This window comes from Puma concolor, chromosome B3, assembly GCF_028749965.1.
Source record: "Puma concolor isolate L17-30 chromosome B3, mPumCon1.1.hap2, whole genome shotgun sequence".
In the NCBI taxonomy this organism is placed as follows: Eukaryota; Metazoa; Chordata; class Mammalia; order Carnivora; family Felidae; genus Puma; species Puma concolor.
The window spans coordinates 49,863,812-49,877,284 of record NC_141672.1 but is presented as its reverse complement, the minus strand read 5'-3'; the positions used below and the strand labels follow the sequence as shown (position 1 = coordinate 49,877,284).

At 43.0% G+C, this 13,473-nt stretch overlaps 1 protein-coding gene across 9 annotated transcripts in view; it reads right to left on the bottom strand.

Annotated features, from left to right (window-relative positions):
- TRIM9 (tripartite motif containing 9) overlaps positions 1 to 13,473 on the bottom strand; it is a 112,565-nt gene that overhangs the window by 39,971 nt on the left and 59,121 nt on the right. For all 9 annotated transcript variants that reach the window (XM_086709767.1, XM_086709768.1, XM_086709770.1 and 6 more), the window contains exons 2-3: positions 9,206 to 9,301; positions 6,780 to 6,902 (exon numbers count right to left, since the gene is read on the bottom strand). In XM_086709767.1, coding sequence (XP_086565893.1) covers positions 6,780 to 6,902; positions 9,206 to 9,301 — 219 coding nt within the window. The remainder of the gene's footprint in view (positions 1 to 6,779; positions 6,903 to 9,205; positions 9,302 to 13,473) is intronic.

Genomic DNA, 13,473 nt, shown 5'->3' with positions numbered 1-13,473 from the left:
ACATTCTCTCTCCTATTTTAAGAAATTTGTTCTTAAATATATCCCTTCCCATCACAGTTTAAAACAGTTTCTCCCAAGTATAAAGTAACCTCTTTTTTTTAAATGTAAAGTACAAGTACTTTCAAGATGCAAGCTTGAAAAATGTATTCTTCACAGGTCCTTTTGGTCAGTGGAGGGGAATTTCTATATGCACCATCATTCCTGAAGCAAGATGACTAACTAATGCCTGGAATTGACTCATTTGTGAGTTACAGGTGAAGTGCTTTGGCCACGAGATTCAGCTAATAAAATAATGAATTCTCTTTTTCTCCCCCTAGGGTAGAATTTTATCTTCTATATTATCACTATATTCAGTGACACTTAGAGGCATTTATTTTTTATTTTATTTTTTTCATTTTTTCATTTTATTTATTTATTTATTTCAATATATGAAGTTTATTGTCAAATTGGTTTCCATACAACACCCAGTGCTCATCTCAAAAGGTGCCCTCCTCAATACCCGTCACCTCCCCTCCCCTCCCTCCCACCCCCCCATCAACCCTCAGTTTGTTCTCAGTTACTTAGAGGCATTTAAATTAAGGAAGAGCTTTTTAAATTTCTCACATGCCACCATTCTCCCACATGGTTAGAGGCAAATATTTCCCCTTTCTTTTGGTACCACTCTTCTGTATGAGTGTTATTAATTACCCACATTGGCAACTAATCATTTCAAAGACAGGTTCTTGAGGCTTTGAGTTTTTCATCAAGAAAAGGATCATTCAGCCCTATCAAATGAATAAGACATGTACCAGTTTTGAGAAAGGCTTGAGATTTTAACAGCAAAACTGTGAACTTTCCATTCCAGAAATGTAAATGTCACCAATAGCCTCATCAATAAACGTTGGGTGGAATATGCAAAGAAAGCATGCTCTTAGTGTGTAGAATACTACATCCTTGTACAGAGAAGTTAGTGAGGAAACACAAGTCATTTGGAGACAGAAGCATGGTGGTGCGGACCCATCCACAGGGGAGGACACTATTTATGCTCACCCGCGGTGGAAGTGATGCATACAATGTGGTGTTTCCTAGGCTGTGAGGCTCAGGGAGACTCACTAGATTGTCATCTTCAAAGTATGTGTTTAGTGCCCTCTGGAGGTAAGGAATGGCACTCATGTCTGGGTTCAGGCAAAGGGCATCAAAGGTCTGTGACTGCCCTTCATGGACGTTGCCAAAGCGGGTACGGGGTGTTCAGAAGTATGTCCCGTAGCTTTGGTGAGCTCCAGCTGTGTGTGTGGCGCCTGGTGATTCCATGGGCACCCTGGGCACTCTGTTCTGTATTGTCCCTCTGTGACTTCTGCTCCTACGTGGTAGGAAGCAGAGGATCACAGAATATGCCAAATGAATTCCCCCTTAATGATAGGCTTATAATCAAAAATGATTGTGATTAAAATTTTAGGGTTGGACCCCTAATGGCAGTCAAAGGTTTCAAGTGTTTTGGTGTGCCCGATCTTTCCAAATGTCTTGACTATAATGGACTTAACAGAACTTGTTGCCAGTAGTTTTACTGGGATTGTGCTGATTATTGGGTTAAATTTGTTGCTTTTTCTTTCTCTTTTATTTTTATTAAAAATTTTTTTAATGTTTATTTTTGAAAGAGAGAAAGAAAGAGAGAGAGAGAGGGACTGAGCATGAGCAGGAGAGGGGCAGAGAGAGAGAAAGAGAGAGGGAGACACAGAATCTGAAGCAAGCTCCAGGCTCTGAGCTGTCAGCACAGAGACTGATGCTGGGCTCGAACTCACGAACCGTGAGACCATGACCTAAGCCAAAGCTGGACACTTAACTAACTAAGCCATCCAGGCACCCTGATTTTTCTTTCTAGTAAAGTCTGTAGCCCATTAAATCATATCTGATTCTTTAAACAAATTTTTGTGGGCTTGGATAGGTCTGTCTTCCACCCTCCCTCCCTCTCTTTCTCTTTCTTCCCCATCCCCCACCCCAATCTAAATCAAAGGGTTACTTGTTTGTTTTAAGACAATGGCAAATAGCTTACGTAAGCAATTCGACAAGCAGCTAATATCCCTAGTGTAAATGTGTACTCTTAATGATATGACTGTATAATTTTTTAATAAACATAATGGGAACATGATAGGCAATACATGGTAAATAACAACCAAGATAATTGTCACCATAATGATAATGATTCTAACAAGATCCAACAGCACACTTGGATTCAAAATCAAACCTGTGTATAGTTACAATTGGGATGTGTTGGCTGCTGTAAAAACAGTACACTTTATCGTTATCCCTCAGCACTCTTGCTCCATGATTTTGTTGGTACGTTCACTTACCGGGCACACATGGAAATTAAAGCCTAGATTTTTGGGGGGATATTTTTGAATAACTATAACTTTTTTTTCTTCCAAAGAATCTTAGAATTGAAAGGTGACCAAGAAGAAACCTGTCACTTCGTTTCGCACACATATGAATTTACTCTAAAATACTGGAGCAAGTATGTATTTAAGATCATTGTGGAATTACTTCAAATTCTGAGCATTACATAAATAAAAATAATTCTCTGATATTTCTTTGGGCCTACCAAAAGAAAAATGACATTGTCAGTTTCCCGAGAAAAGCACAGATCTCATTAATGGCACACTTCAGTGTTGTCACAAATTCCCTGTGAGGATCACAGATGGTGAGGATACTCTAAGGTCCTATTCAGGTCAAGAAGGCCCAGAAAGGATGTTAACAAAACATATAGTTCATGTGGCACCTGAGTGGCTCAGTCAGTTGAGTGTCTGACTTTAGCTCAGGTCATGATCTTCTGGTTCATGGTTTCGAGCCCCATGCCGGGCTCTGTGCTGACAGCTTAGAGCCTAGAGCCCGCTTCAGATTTTGTGTCTCCCTCTCTCTGTCCCTCCCCTGCTCACATTTTGTCAACAACAACAACAACAACAAAAACATGTAGTTTGAACAAGACACCCAGGGGTTCCGGTTTACCGTGCTTATTGTGGGGATATCGCCCAAGTAGTCTCAAAAGCATGAGTTAGTAATATCCCTTGGAAGCTCAAAAGCAATTTTCCCCCGTCAGTAGCTTTCTGACATTTCATTAGTTCACCACATCCTGAAAATAGAAATGTGGCTCCCAGTGTTTTTTTTTTCAAACCAAAGAATAGTATTAAGAAACAATATTCCTCAAATACGGTCACAGCTGCATACATATGTCTCAAGCCACTTTCCTAGGTCCAGAGACAATCATGCCTGTGTATAGACTAATTCTATACCACATTCTCTAGTATTATGGAAAGTCAATCCCTTGGAGAACTTCTTCAGTGTACTTACTAAGTGATACCAGGTTTCCAGGCATTCTCTCTATATGATAACAACAATAATAGCTAATATTTATTGAGGACTGTGCTAACGTGCTTGGCAATTTCCTATGATGTGATGACTGCTTCTGACCTGATTGTACACACAGGTGAAAGAAACTGAGCCACAGGCTTGCCCACAGTTAGACATCTAGTAAGTGAGAAAGTGTGTCCTCACACCCCATTCTCTGTGACACAGAATCTGGGCTCTTTACCTCTCAGCGCCAGCTTGCCTCAGAACCAGAACTATTCAATCTGCTCAAGCAATCAGTGCTTTCAGAGAGGGGCATGAGGAGATTATAAAGACTGTCTTTATACACACTCACTTTCCAGCATCCTTAGCCTTTTGGATTGCTCAAGGAGAGAAAGTTGCCAGAAAAATACACACACAACTCTCCTCTTTGTCAGCAAAAAGCAGGGCCCCTAGAGAACTCTGCCAAAGGGAAGCGGAAGACCATAAGATTATCCTTGCCGGACTATGAGTGATGGGTTAGCCAACAAAGACAGAAAGAAGTACTGTGCTTGGCAAGCGATGTCTATAAAAGGCCAGTCTTTTCTCACAAATCTGAGGAGCAACAGAAATGACAAGAAAGGGGAAAGGCAGGAGGGAGAAAAGCAGAGGGAGGGAAATTGGAGGCTGCATCAGTAGTCACGGCGTCGGCCCTGCTGGCTGTTTTTAGAAGCAGTGACATACAATCCACTGGCAACAGCAGAGAAACAAATCGCTCGAGACAGAAGACAGAACAGCTTTCCTGCCGTGGGGGACAGCCAGCCACCTGTCTCCTGTTTCTGTGGCCCTATGGGATCGGGGCAGGGAACGCCGGCCAGGGCAGGGTGGAATGCGAGCAGGCAGCTGCTGCTGCTCAGTGTCCCCGGGCACACCGCTGTGCCCTGCTGGGGCAGGTCACCAGGTTCCTCTGCAGTCCCTCCATTAACTGATTTTCACACAGTCCCCTACAGCAGAGGCAGCACTGAGCAGAGGCACCTGGGGGGGCTTTCACGCCCCTCTGCTACCGTTTGACATGGAGAAGTGATGCTTTCTCAATCCTTGATTCCCTTTTCTGTCCAGGTCACTGCCCTTTTGTCTCTCCCACGCAGAAAACCTGGAGTTGCGGCTACAGTCACTATGTGGTTTATCACAAATGGTTCACTGCGTTCTGCTTAAAGATACCAAGAAAGTGTCTGAAATGTCTTAAAAAAGAGATTTCCACTGAGAACAAGTTAAAATCTGGTGGCTACCTACTAAAACGGTTGGTCTACTATTTAGAGAGAAAATCCAGCTGTCCAGCTCACTTCCTGAAGATAGCTGTGGTTTTATTTTAGGTGGCTCTCGGTGGTTCAAGTGGTATTCTGAGTTCCACCATAATAATAAAAGTTCTGGGTCTCTGAAGAGTGTTACATGAAGGGCAATAGCAACAATCGTTTAGTAATGTCAGAGCAGGTGGCGGAATCGGTTTGAGTGCATTCTAAGATGAACCTAAGAGGGTTTTCCAGTAAGAGCCACCACCAAGAAACAGCAATGGCATCTCTGGAAGCAGGGTTATAATCGCCAGCCTCGCTTCACTGTCTAAGCCAACAGGCTGAGGCTCTCTGGACATTAGAGCCCTGTGCACTTTTCTTTCCAAACTCCTTCCTGGTTCAGATTTAACTTCAAGGCACGCAATTTTCTTTATCAAGGAATCTACAGTACCTCTCCTTGATAAGATTGCACTGCTGCTCCCTCATCAGGAACATGTGGAGAGACATGGCCCTGATACAGCACCCAGGAAGTCAGGCCAGCAGACTTCATCACAGGGCAGAGCCCTCAAGGGCTCTTTCTGGACTTTGTTGCCCCAGCTCTGCCGCCTGCCTGATTGAGTTCCACAGGCCCTCTCAGAGCGACACCTGGGCAAGCCACAAAGGCAGGGGAGAAAGGTTTATATTCCAGCCACATTATTGCTCTGACTTTGGGGCAGGAAGAAGCAGGTGTGTGGCTCTAAATGTGTTTTGCAGCAGGTGGGCAGCGGAGGAGGGAGCCTCTTAGAGGAGGAAGCTGGAGTTGGGGTTTTCTTACTTTTGGAGAAAACTGTTAAACTTCCTTGGGGAGAGGTTGTTCTTTATCTTGCTGCCTGGCTCCCTGCCTTCTGGCTGAGCCCCCTGGGTCTCCGGGTCCTGGTGTGTGGCTGGGGCATAAAGTTGGAAGGTTGGTAACTGCTGCTCAGGGCTCAGCATTGCCAGTCTTGCTGCGGGTCTTGCCCAGGTCTCATGCCCTAGTTGGCAACCGGTTTATTGCCTTGTTTCTGGTACCCATGAAATGGGCACTGGCCCTGTTTGATGAAGCTTCCCTGCCACTAAGCTTGAGCCCCAAATCTTGTAAGCTGTGCTCTCTTATTTCTTCATTTCTCCCTTGGTTTTCCTACTGGAATCCCATTAGTTTAACAATGGGGCCTTCCCCTATTCTTCAGGGACTATAGCCTGTTCCCAACCTGCTGGGGTATCTGAGGCTCACAGGGCCATTCATGAGCTCCTGCGAGGCTGTATCCATTTCCTGCTGCCCACATCATGAGCTCCCTGAAGTTGGCTGCCTAACCCCAACAAAGGGCCTGTGGTCAGACCTCACCTCTCCCTCCACCCTAATGTCAGGCCAACATTGTGCACCCCGTATCCTCTACCCACTGGTAGTTACCCTGGGGCTTACTGGCCATGCATGTGGACCTCTGCTGACTGCCTACTTCTGGGCTCCCTCCTGCGGGGTTGTTCCCATGTCTCCAGCCTGCTCTCACATCTTGTTGCCCTGCTCCAGTGAGGGAGTGGATGGGGTGTCAGATGTCTCCAGGAGGACCAATCCTTTTGCCAATAGGGCCCACACTCATAATCAATCAACTCCACTGTGTGATGACAAAAGCCTGTGTAGCCGTCCCGTCACACAGTTCACTTCAGAAGTTAAGAAAAACCTTGTTTGTCTTCTGGAAAGCATGGTTTCCATTCCCATTTCAAAAATACCTTTTGCCTCTGTATGGCCACTCTGGCCACCTTGTCTAAAACTTCAACCCCCTTTCCTAGGACTTCCATCCCCTAATCCTTATTATTTTTCTTAGCTTTTTTTTTTTTTTTTTTTTTTTTTTTTTTTTTACTAAATACTGGGTATTTGACTTACTTATCTTGCTTACTGTTTATCCCTTCTGGTGGAAAATAAGCCTCATGAGGGCAGTGATTTTTATTTATTTAATTGTGCCTACACTCAGAGCAATTCTTGACCCAGGGGAGTCACTCAATAAGTATCAGTGAGGTAAATGATGGAGTGTGTGGGGAATGAAGGGATGCTTGCTCCTTGCTCTCCAAGCCACTGGCCACCAAGACTGTGGGCATCTGGCCCACCCGTCTAGCCTGTCCATCCCGGCCCTGGGAGCCTGGCTCCTTGGCTTTCTCCTCTCCCCATGGAGCAGCACTCACCTTCAGCTTGTGCTCATGCTCCTTGTTGACACGTGCGAGCAGCTGGGCTTTCCTTCTGTTGAGGGCGTCGATGAGGGCATCACACTGGGCCACTAGGCAAGCCTCGAACTCCACACTGTTCTCCTGCATGAGAAAGCACATCTCTCAGCCGCAAAGCACCTGGTCTCCTTGGGCTGCAGGAGAAGACAGAGCTCCCCTGACCATTTGTGGGGTACAAATCCCTGCTGAAGGAGATGAAAAGGAACTCTGTCCACAATGCACATTTCACGTTGTTTCAATACCTGGATACATTTCATTCTACAGTGATAGTGTTCACTTTAAATTGAAAAGGATAAATATTACTTAATAAATTTATCAAAAGGAAATCATACCCACAGTTTACATTATATTGTGTAAAATAAAGCTTCAGTTTGTGGAGTTGAACATGAACCTTTCTGAGGGCTGGCGGATGTCTGCTTATGTATGATGGAAGGTGGCATTCAGAGAGGCTGGCTGCCTGAGCAGGTGGGATATTGTAGAGGCATGAGAGCTAAAGAATCATTAAATTCAAGAGGAGAGGGAAGAAAGAGGACAGAAGTGGTCTTCAATATTAATCAATAATTCAATGATAATAGAACTTTATAAGAATAATCATGGGAAAAGTACTTGCTGCTTTCATTAAGGAAAGCAAATAGTTAATGTACATAGACAGTCAAGAACAACTGGCTTGACTTCTACCCAGCCCTAAAAGTCAAGCCACGAACCAATAGCTTGTGGGGGAACACTAACCATGTTCTAAATGAATTATAGCTTCTCTGTGATGTTTACATTGAATGTTGGATCTAACTATTTTCTTGATTTAAATCTGTACATGCTATAGCATTTCTTTCAAGCAATTCTCTCCCTAAATCATAAGCATTCATTAATGATAGTCCTTTCAGTAAATCACATATGTAATTTTGATTGTCAAGTGATAATCTGAAAGACAGTTATAATTTATAGCAAATGAAAGATGAATACTCACACAAACATGAATAGCATTGAGAAAATAGCACCCAACTGAGTCAACCGTAAGCTCTAGGGGGCTGGCAAGGAAGGAACAGCTTAGCCTATCAAATTTTAATTTATTCTCTAAGTCATAAAGAACTATGTCTCTTAATATAAGGATCTACTGATAGGCATTTGAGAACTTTTTAAATGCAAGATCTTCTTCATGTAATGTGTTATATTAGTAATTGCTTGACTAGTGCCTTCTACATGCTAAGTTTTGGCTTTCCTGGCAATTGTTTTTGAGTACTCAGAGAAGTCCTCTGGAAAACGTCATTTAAGAGGGCTCTATGTCCCACACAGGGTAATATTGGGAGGATGAGGGCAGCCCTCTTGCAGTTTCTGATTTAGAGCAGAAGGAAAGCTTTGCTCTGATGAAGAGGTGGGGTACAGGGCAAAAGCAAAGAAGGGACTGACCAATCACCTCTGTTGTTCTGGAAAACAGAAGAAAGTGTACAACTGTTAGATTGTCAGGGGATCAAAAGTTTTAACATGAACATACATGGAAAAAAGAGTGAGGAAATCAATATAAGATGCTTTGAAAGCCTGGCTTACCTTTAAAAAGACCATTCTACTTTGACATGGGTTAAATATTAACTAGGAAAGCCAATTTACTGGAGGCCAGAGTGAAGGTTATTTCTGTGAGGCAAACCTCAAAACATAAGAACAGTAAACAGTGTAGAAGTTCACTAGTTAAGCATCTCATGCAGTTTATGGTTTCTCCCTTTAGCAATAGTGGAGAGCTCACGAGCTCTCAAATGCTGGCTGATCTTTGGGTCATTGTGTCCAAACAAAGCAATCTGAAATTATAGTTACCAGGGGTGTCATGGTTGGAAAACACTTAAGTATCTAAGTAGAGAAGAAGCATTACTATGGGCAGGAAGGAAGGAAAGAGTGAAGGAAGGAAGGAAGGAAGGAAGGAAGGAAGGAAGGAAGGAAGGAAGGAAGGAAAGGCAGGAGGGAAGGAAAGGAAGGGAGGGAGGAAGGAAGGAAGGAATAAAGAGAAAATGTGACCTGTTTGTTATCATCAGATAAGATATAATTATTGCAAGGTGTTTTGGGAACCTGAAGAGTTTTAAAAACTCAACAATAATGACTCTGAATTCACAAAGAGGCCTCTTTCTAAATACGCAGTAGTGGAGAATTAGGACCCTAGTGCCAAAGGTAGCAACTATTTGGAAAACTAGGTTGTGTTGCTGGCTTGTTGGCAAAACACAACCACCTCAAGAAGGGGTGTGTTTGAAGTTGGCCTGTATGTGTGTTTGTATTAGAAGGGACAGAGCAGAAAAGAATAACTGGAATTTCTCCACAACACATTAAGGTAGAAGAAACAAACTCCCTGCTACACAGCTACATCTTAACCCACAGAGTTTGCTTTCTGTCTCAGGTGCTGCCAATACCTGGATCTGTTGGACCATGTTGCGGAGCTGCACCAGAAACTCCTTGGCTTCTTTGGCCCTGTCTGACAGTCCGTTCAGCGCCTGGGAGAGCTGGCTCTGCAAAGATAAAGAAGGAAGCCAGGGAGCTGTAACCACAGGAAGTAGCAACAAGGTCTTACGGTGTTGTTTTGATCCAAGACCCAAGAGTTCTCAAGCCCCTCAGATTCCTCTTCTCAGAGCTTGGGGCAGTTAGCCAACATCTGTATATGAGGATTCTGGTACTAATGGCATCCAGGCACCTTCCACAGGCTCCTGAGAAGTTTCTCCTCTGAAGCAGTGAAAGCTCCTGGTCATTGCAAAGGCCCTCACCAGCTGATACCTGCCTGGAAATTCCACATCTCATGAATTAGTTAATTAATTCAGCAATAATTTACTTAACTTAAAATTAAAAGCTAAAGTGAGTCAGAAGATATGATGATTATCAAAATTATTTAGGCCAAAGTGCTATTGGTCTAGTGTTGGGGCAGGAAGAATACAGTCAAGAACAGGATGAAGGAAGGAAGGGTTAGAGCACTGGTATGATGCTCTGGGGCTACTTCAGTGTAATGGCACATACAAAACCCACGACCACATTTTTTTCATCAAGGTCACCCTCCTTCTCCCAAATACAGCCCTGTTGCCCTAACTCCTGTCCATTCCTCAACCAAGGAAGACTCTCATCCTAATTTTCCACACTGTCCTGTCCATCTGGAATGCAGTTCTGCTGGGGGCCATGTGTCCAGGTAAACACTGGCTTTCCCAGCCTCCCTGTCTGCTGGGGTGGCCATGGGACATACTACTAATTGATGAGACTCAAGTGGAAGATGGCTGGGGGTGAGGAGGGGTCTGAGAAAGCTCTTGCTTTTCTGCTAACATGAGACCAATGTGGCTGGTACAGCCTCTGCCCTTTTGTTCCTGACTTTATGGCAGATGTCTTATGACTCTCACTGAGAAGGCCAACATGGTAAGGGAGGAGGGGGGAAGAAGAAAGAGCCTGGCTCCATTGGCATCATTGAGCAGCTGAACAACAGTTGAGTCTCCTACCACTAGGCTTCTTGTTTGTGGGGAAAATTAACTCCTTGTTAAGTTCCTGTTTGGGATTTTCCATTACTTTCAGCATTGTACTTAATGCAAAATTCCTTCTGCTATATCCTTTCATCTCACCTGTAAATTACAGAGACAAACTCCTTTCCCACAACACCTTCTTTAAAGACTAAAGCCCACTCTCCTTACCAACACAAAGCTTCATCCCTCTCTCCTCTCAGTAAAAGGGCAGAATCTTAAAACTGTATCTCTTGGTCTAATGAATGTTTCTCTTTCTTTTTTCTCTTCAATCCAGTACAGTTAACATACAGTGTTATATTAGTTTCAGGTGTGCAATATAGTGATTCAACAGTTCTATACATTACTCAGTGCTCATCAAGTGTACTCATAAGTGTACTTTTAATCTCTTTCACCTTACCATATGATCCAATAATTCCACTACTGGGTATTTACCCAATGAGTACAAAAATACTAATTTGAAAGATATATGCACCCCTATGTCTACTGCATTATTGAAAATAACCAAGACATGGAAGCACCCCAAGTGTCCATTGATAGATGAATGGATAAAGAGGATATATAGGAGATATATCTATCTATATCTATATCTATATCTATATCTATATCTATATCTATATCTATATCTAGATATATAGAAGATATATACACAATGGAATATTACTCAGCCATAAAGAAGAATGAAATCTTGCCATTTGCAAGAATGTGGATAGATCTACAGAGTATAATGCTAAGTGAATGTTCTTTTTATATCTGCCTTATTAAATACAAAGTTAGGCACTGGATCTCTTTAAAAATATGCATGTCAAATGCTTGATAGAAATAATGTGGGAGATAGAAAGAACATAGGCTTTAGAACAGTTCAAATTCTGGCTCTGTCCCTTACTAAATGTAACCTTGAGAAAGTTACCTCTGAGTTATTCCAAAGCAAACAATGGGAAGCATAATAATATTTTGTAGTTGGGTTATTGTGAGGGTTTAGTGCACTCGCCAATAGAAAAGCTCCTGCTAGTAAGGGTAATGGCTAAGGGGACTAATCCAAATTCATAAATTCTGCCAGTCAGTGGCTTTTCAAACTTTACACATGGTTTTACCTCATCCATAAAATGAGAAGAATATTACTCTTCTCGGGTGTTATGGGCATTGCATGAGATATTAGATTAAAGCCCAGAACCTCTCTGGTGCATGCTGTGTGATTAATCAACATTGGCTGTTATTCATCTTCTTCCTTCCTGCTCACAAACACCTGCAGACTGACTGGGGAGAGTCACAGGGCAGATTCCTGGAATGGGCTCTGCTCATCCCTTGTACTTTGATTTATGTACTCAGACTCTGGGAGGCTAGACCAACACAGCTGAGGAAGAAAAAGCACAAAGTGAGCTTGCAGTGCTGGAAGGGCTGCTCAATTATTTATTACTAGTCCCAACTGCACCTATAATTTGGGGTGAAAGTTTCCTCCTCAAGAACTTTTTCCAAGAGCCGAGGGGATGAGGGAGAGCAGTAGAGTCTCATTTAGAAGAGCAGGCAATAAAATGAGAGAGACATATTCTTTTTTTTTTTTTAATTTTTTTTTTCAACGTTTATTTATTTTTGGGACAGAGAGAGACAGAGCATGAACGGGGGAGGGGCAGAGAGAGCGGGAGACACAGAATCGGAAACAGGCTCCAGGCTCTGAGCCATCAGCCCAGAGCCCGACGTGGGGCTCGAACTCACAGACCGCGAGATCGTGACCTGGCTGAAGTCGGACGCTTAACCGACTGCGCCACCCAGGCGCCCCGAGAGAGACATATTCTAAAGGAGACATTTTTCATTGTTACTTTAAACTCACTTCCCTTCTTCTGAATGAGCAAAAGGTTGCTGGCTATCAGTTTTCTTCCCTCTTTTTAAAAAAATTTTTAATGTTTTTATTTATTTTTGAGAGAGAGAGGGAAACAGAGCAGGTATGTGGGAAGGGCAGAGAGACAGGGAGACACAGAATCTGAAGCAGGCTCCAGGCTCTGAGCTGTCAGCACAGAGCCTGACATGGGGCTCAAACTCACGAACCACAAGGTCATGACCCGAGCCAAAGTGGGACGCTTAACCGACTGAGCCACCCAGGCACCCCATCTTCCCCCTTTTATGATAATCTATGCCTTAGTAACCACATTTATATGTTGAAGTACAGAAGCCAAGTTCACTCATTTATACAGAACAGACGCGACCTGATTTGTTGTATCCCAGCCTTGCAATTAATTATACAATGTAAGCTAGATCTGACACCCATTAAAAATTGTTGACCAGGTACTGCTATCTACTTAGAAAAAAATTATTCCGTAGTATACAAAGAGTGCTGGCCTCATCCACTCCCAGGTTTTGATACGGCAAAGCAATAAGTCAACTGGAAAAATCAATTCGTTTGCAGATTACCTTTCCTTGTGTCTATATTCAGTCCCAAGAATGCCTTCTACCTGGCTAACGATGGTTCTGGTATTTGATAAACAATTGCATTGTAAGATAAAGATCTAAAAACCTTTCTCTTAAGCTTTGCCAACTTGTAGAAATTGAGCAGGAAACAATGAAAAACCCTGGAAACTATTTATCATTAGAAAATGCTCTTATTATAAGGATTTATGTGTGCGTCGCTTTTATAGGATAGTTCTTTGATCACATTTATAAGCTAAATCTGGTGTAGAAGAACATTATTATTGATTGATTTTGTTTCCCAGAAGCATGTAAATTCCTGCTCTGGGCTAACAGAAATGTTCTGTATTCAGGACACAGAGCAGCCTTGTAAATTTATACCAGAACACCAAAGATGCAAATATTTAGTGTGTGTTTTCGTTACAGCCTCCCTGGCTGTATATGTAGCCGTTAGAAGCGGTTTTTAATGCCTAAGAAATGACATTCTGATTTCCTGGATATTTGTTTTCCAATTTTCTGAAAAGGTGTCACGTTCAGAAAGTGAATGAGAGTGGGGAAATGATGTAGCCGTGGAGGCACTGACAAATTTCCAGGCAAGATCTCAGAGCGTGCTCTGAATAACCAAGATCTCCCAGAAAGAAGGCAAGTTGCTCAGAGCTTGAAGGAGAGGAACAAAGCACTCCGCCTCCTTCTTCCTTCTTCTGCTGCTTTGTCCCTCCAACTTCCACCCAGATTCCGTACACCTTCCAAAGGAGTGGAGGTTATAAGGGGTCAGAAGCTCAACCTGG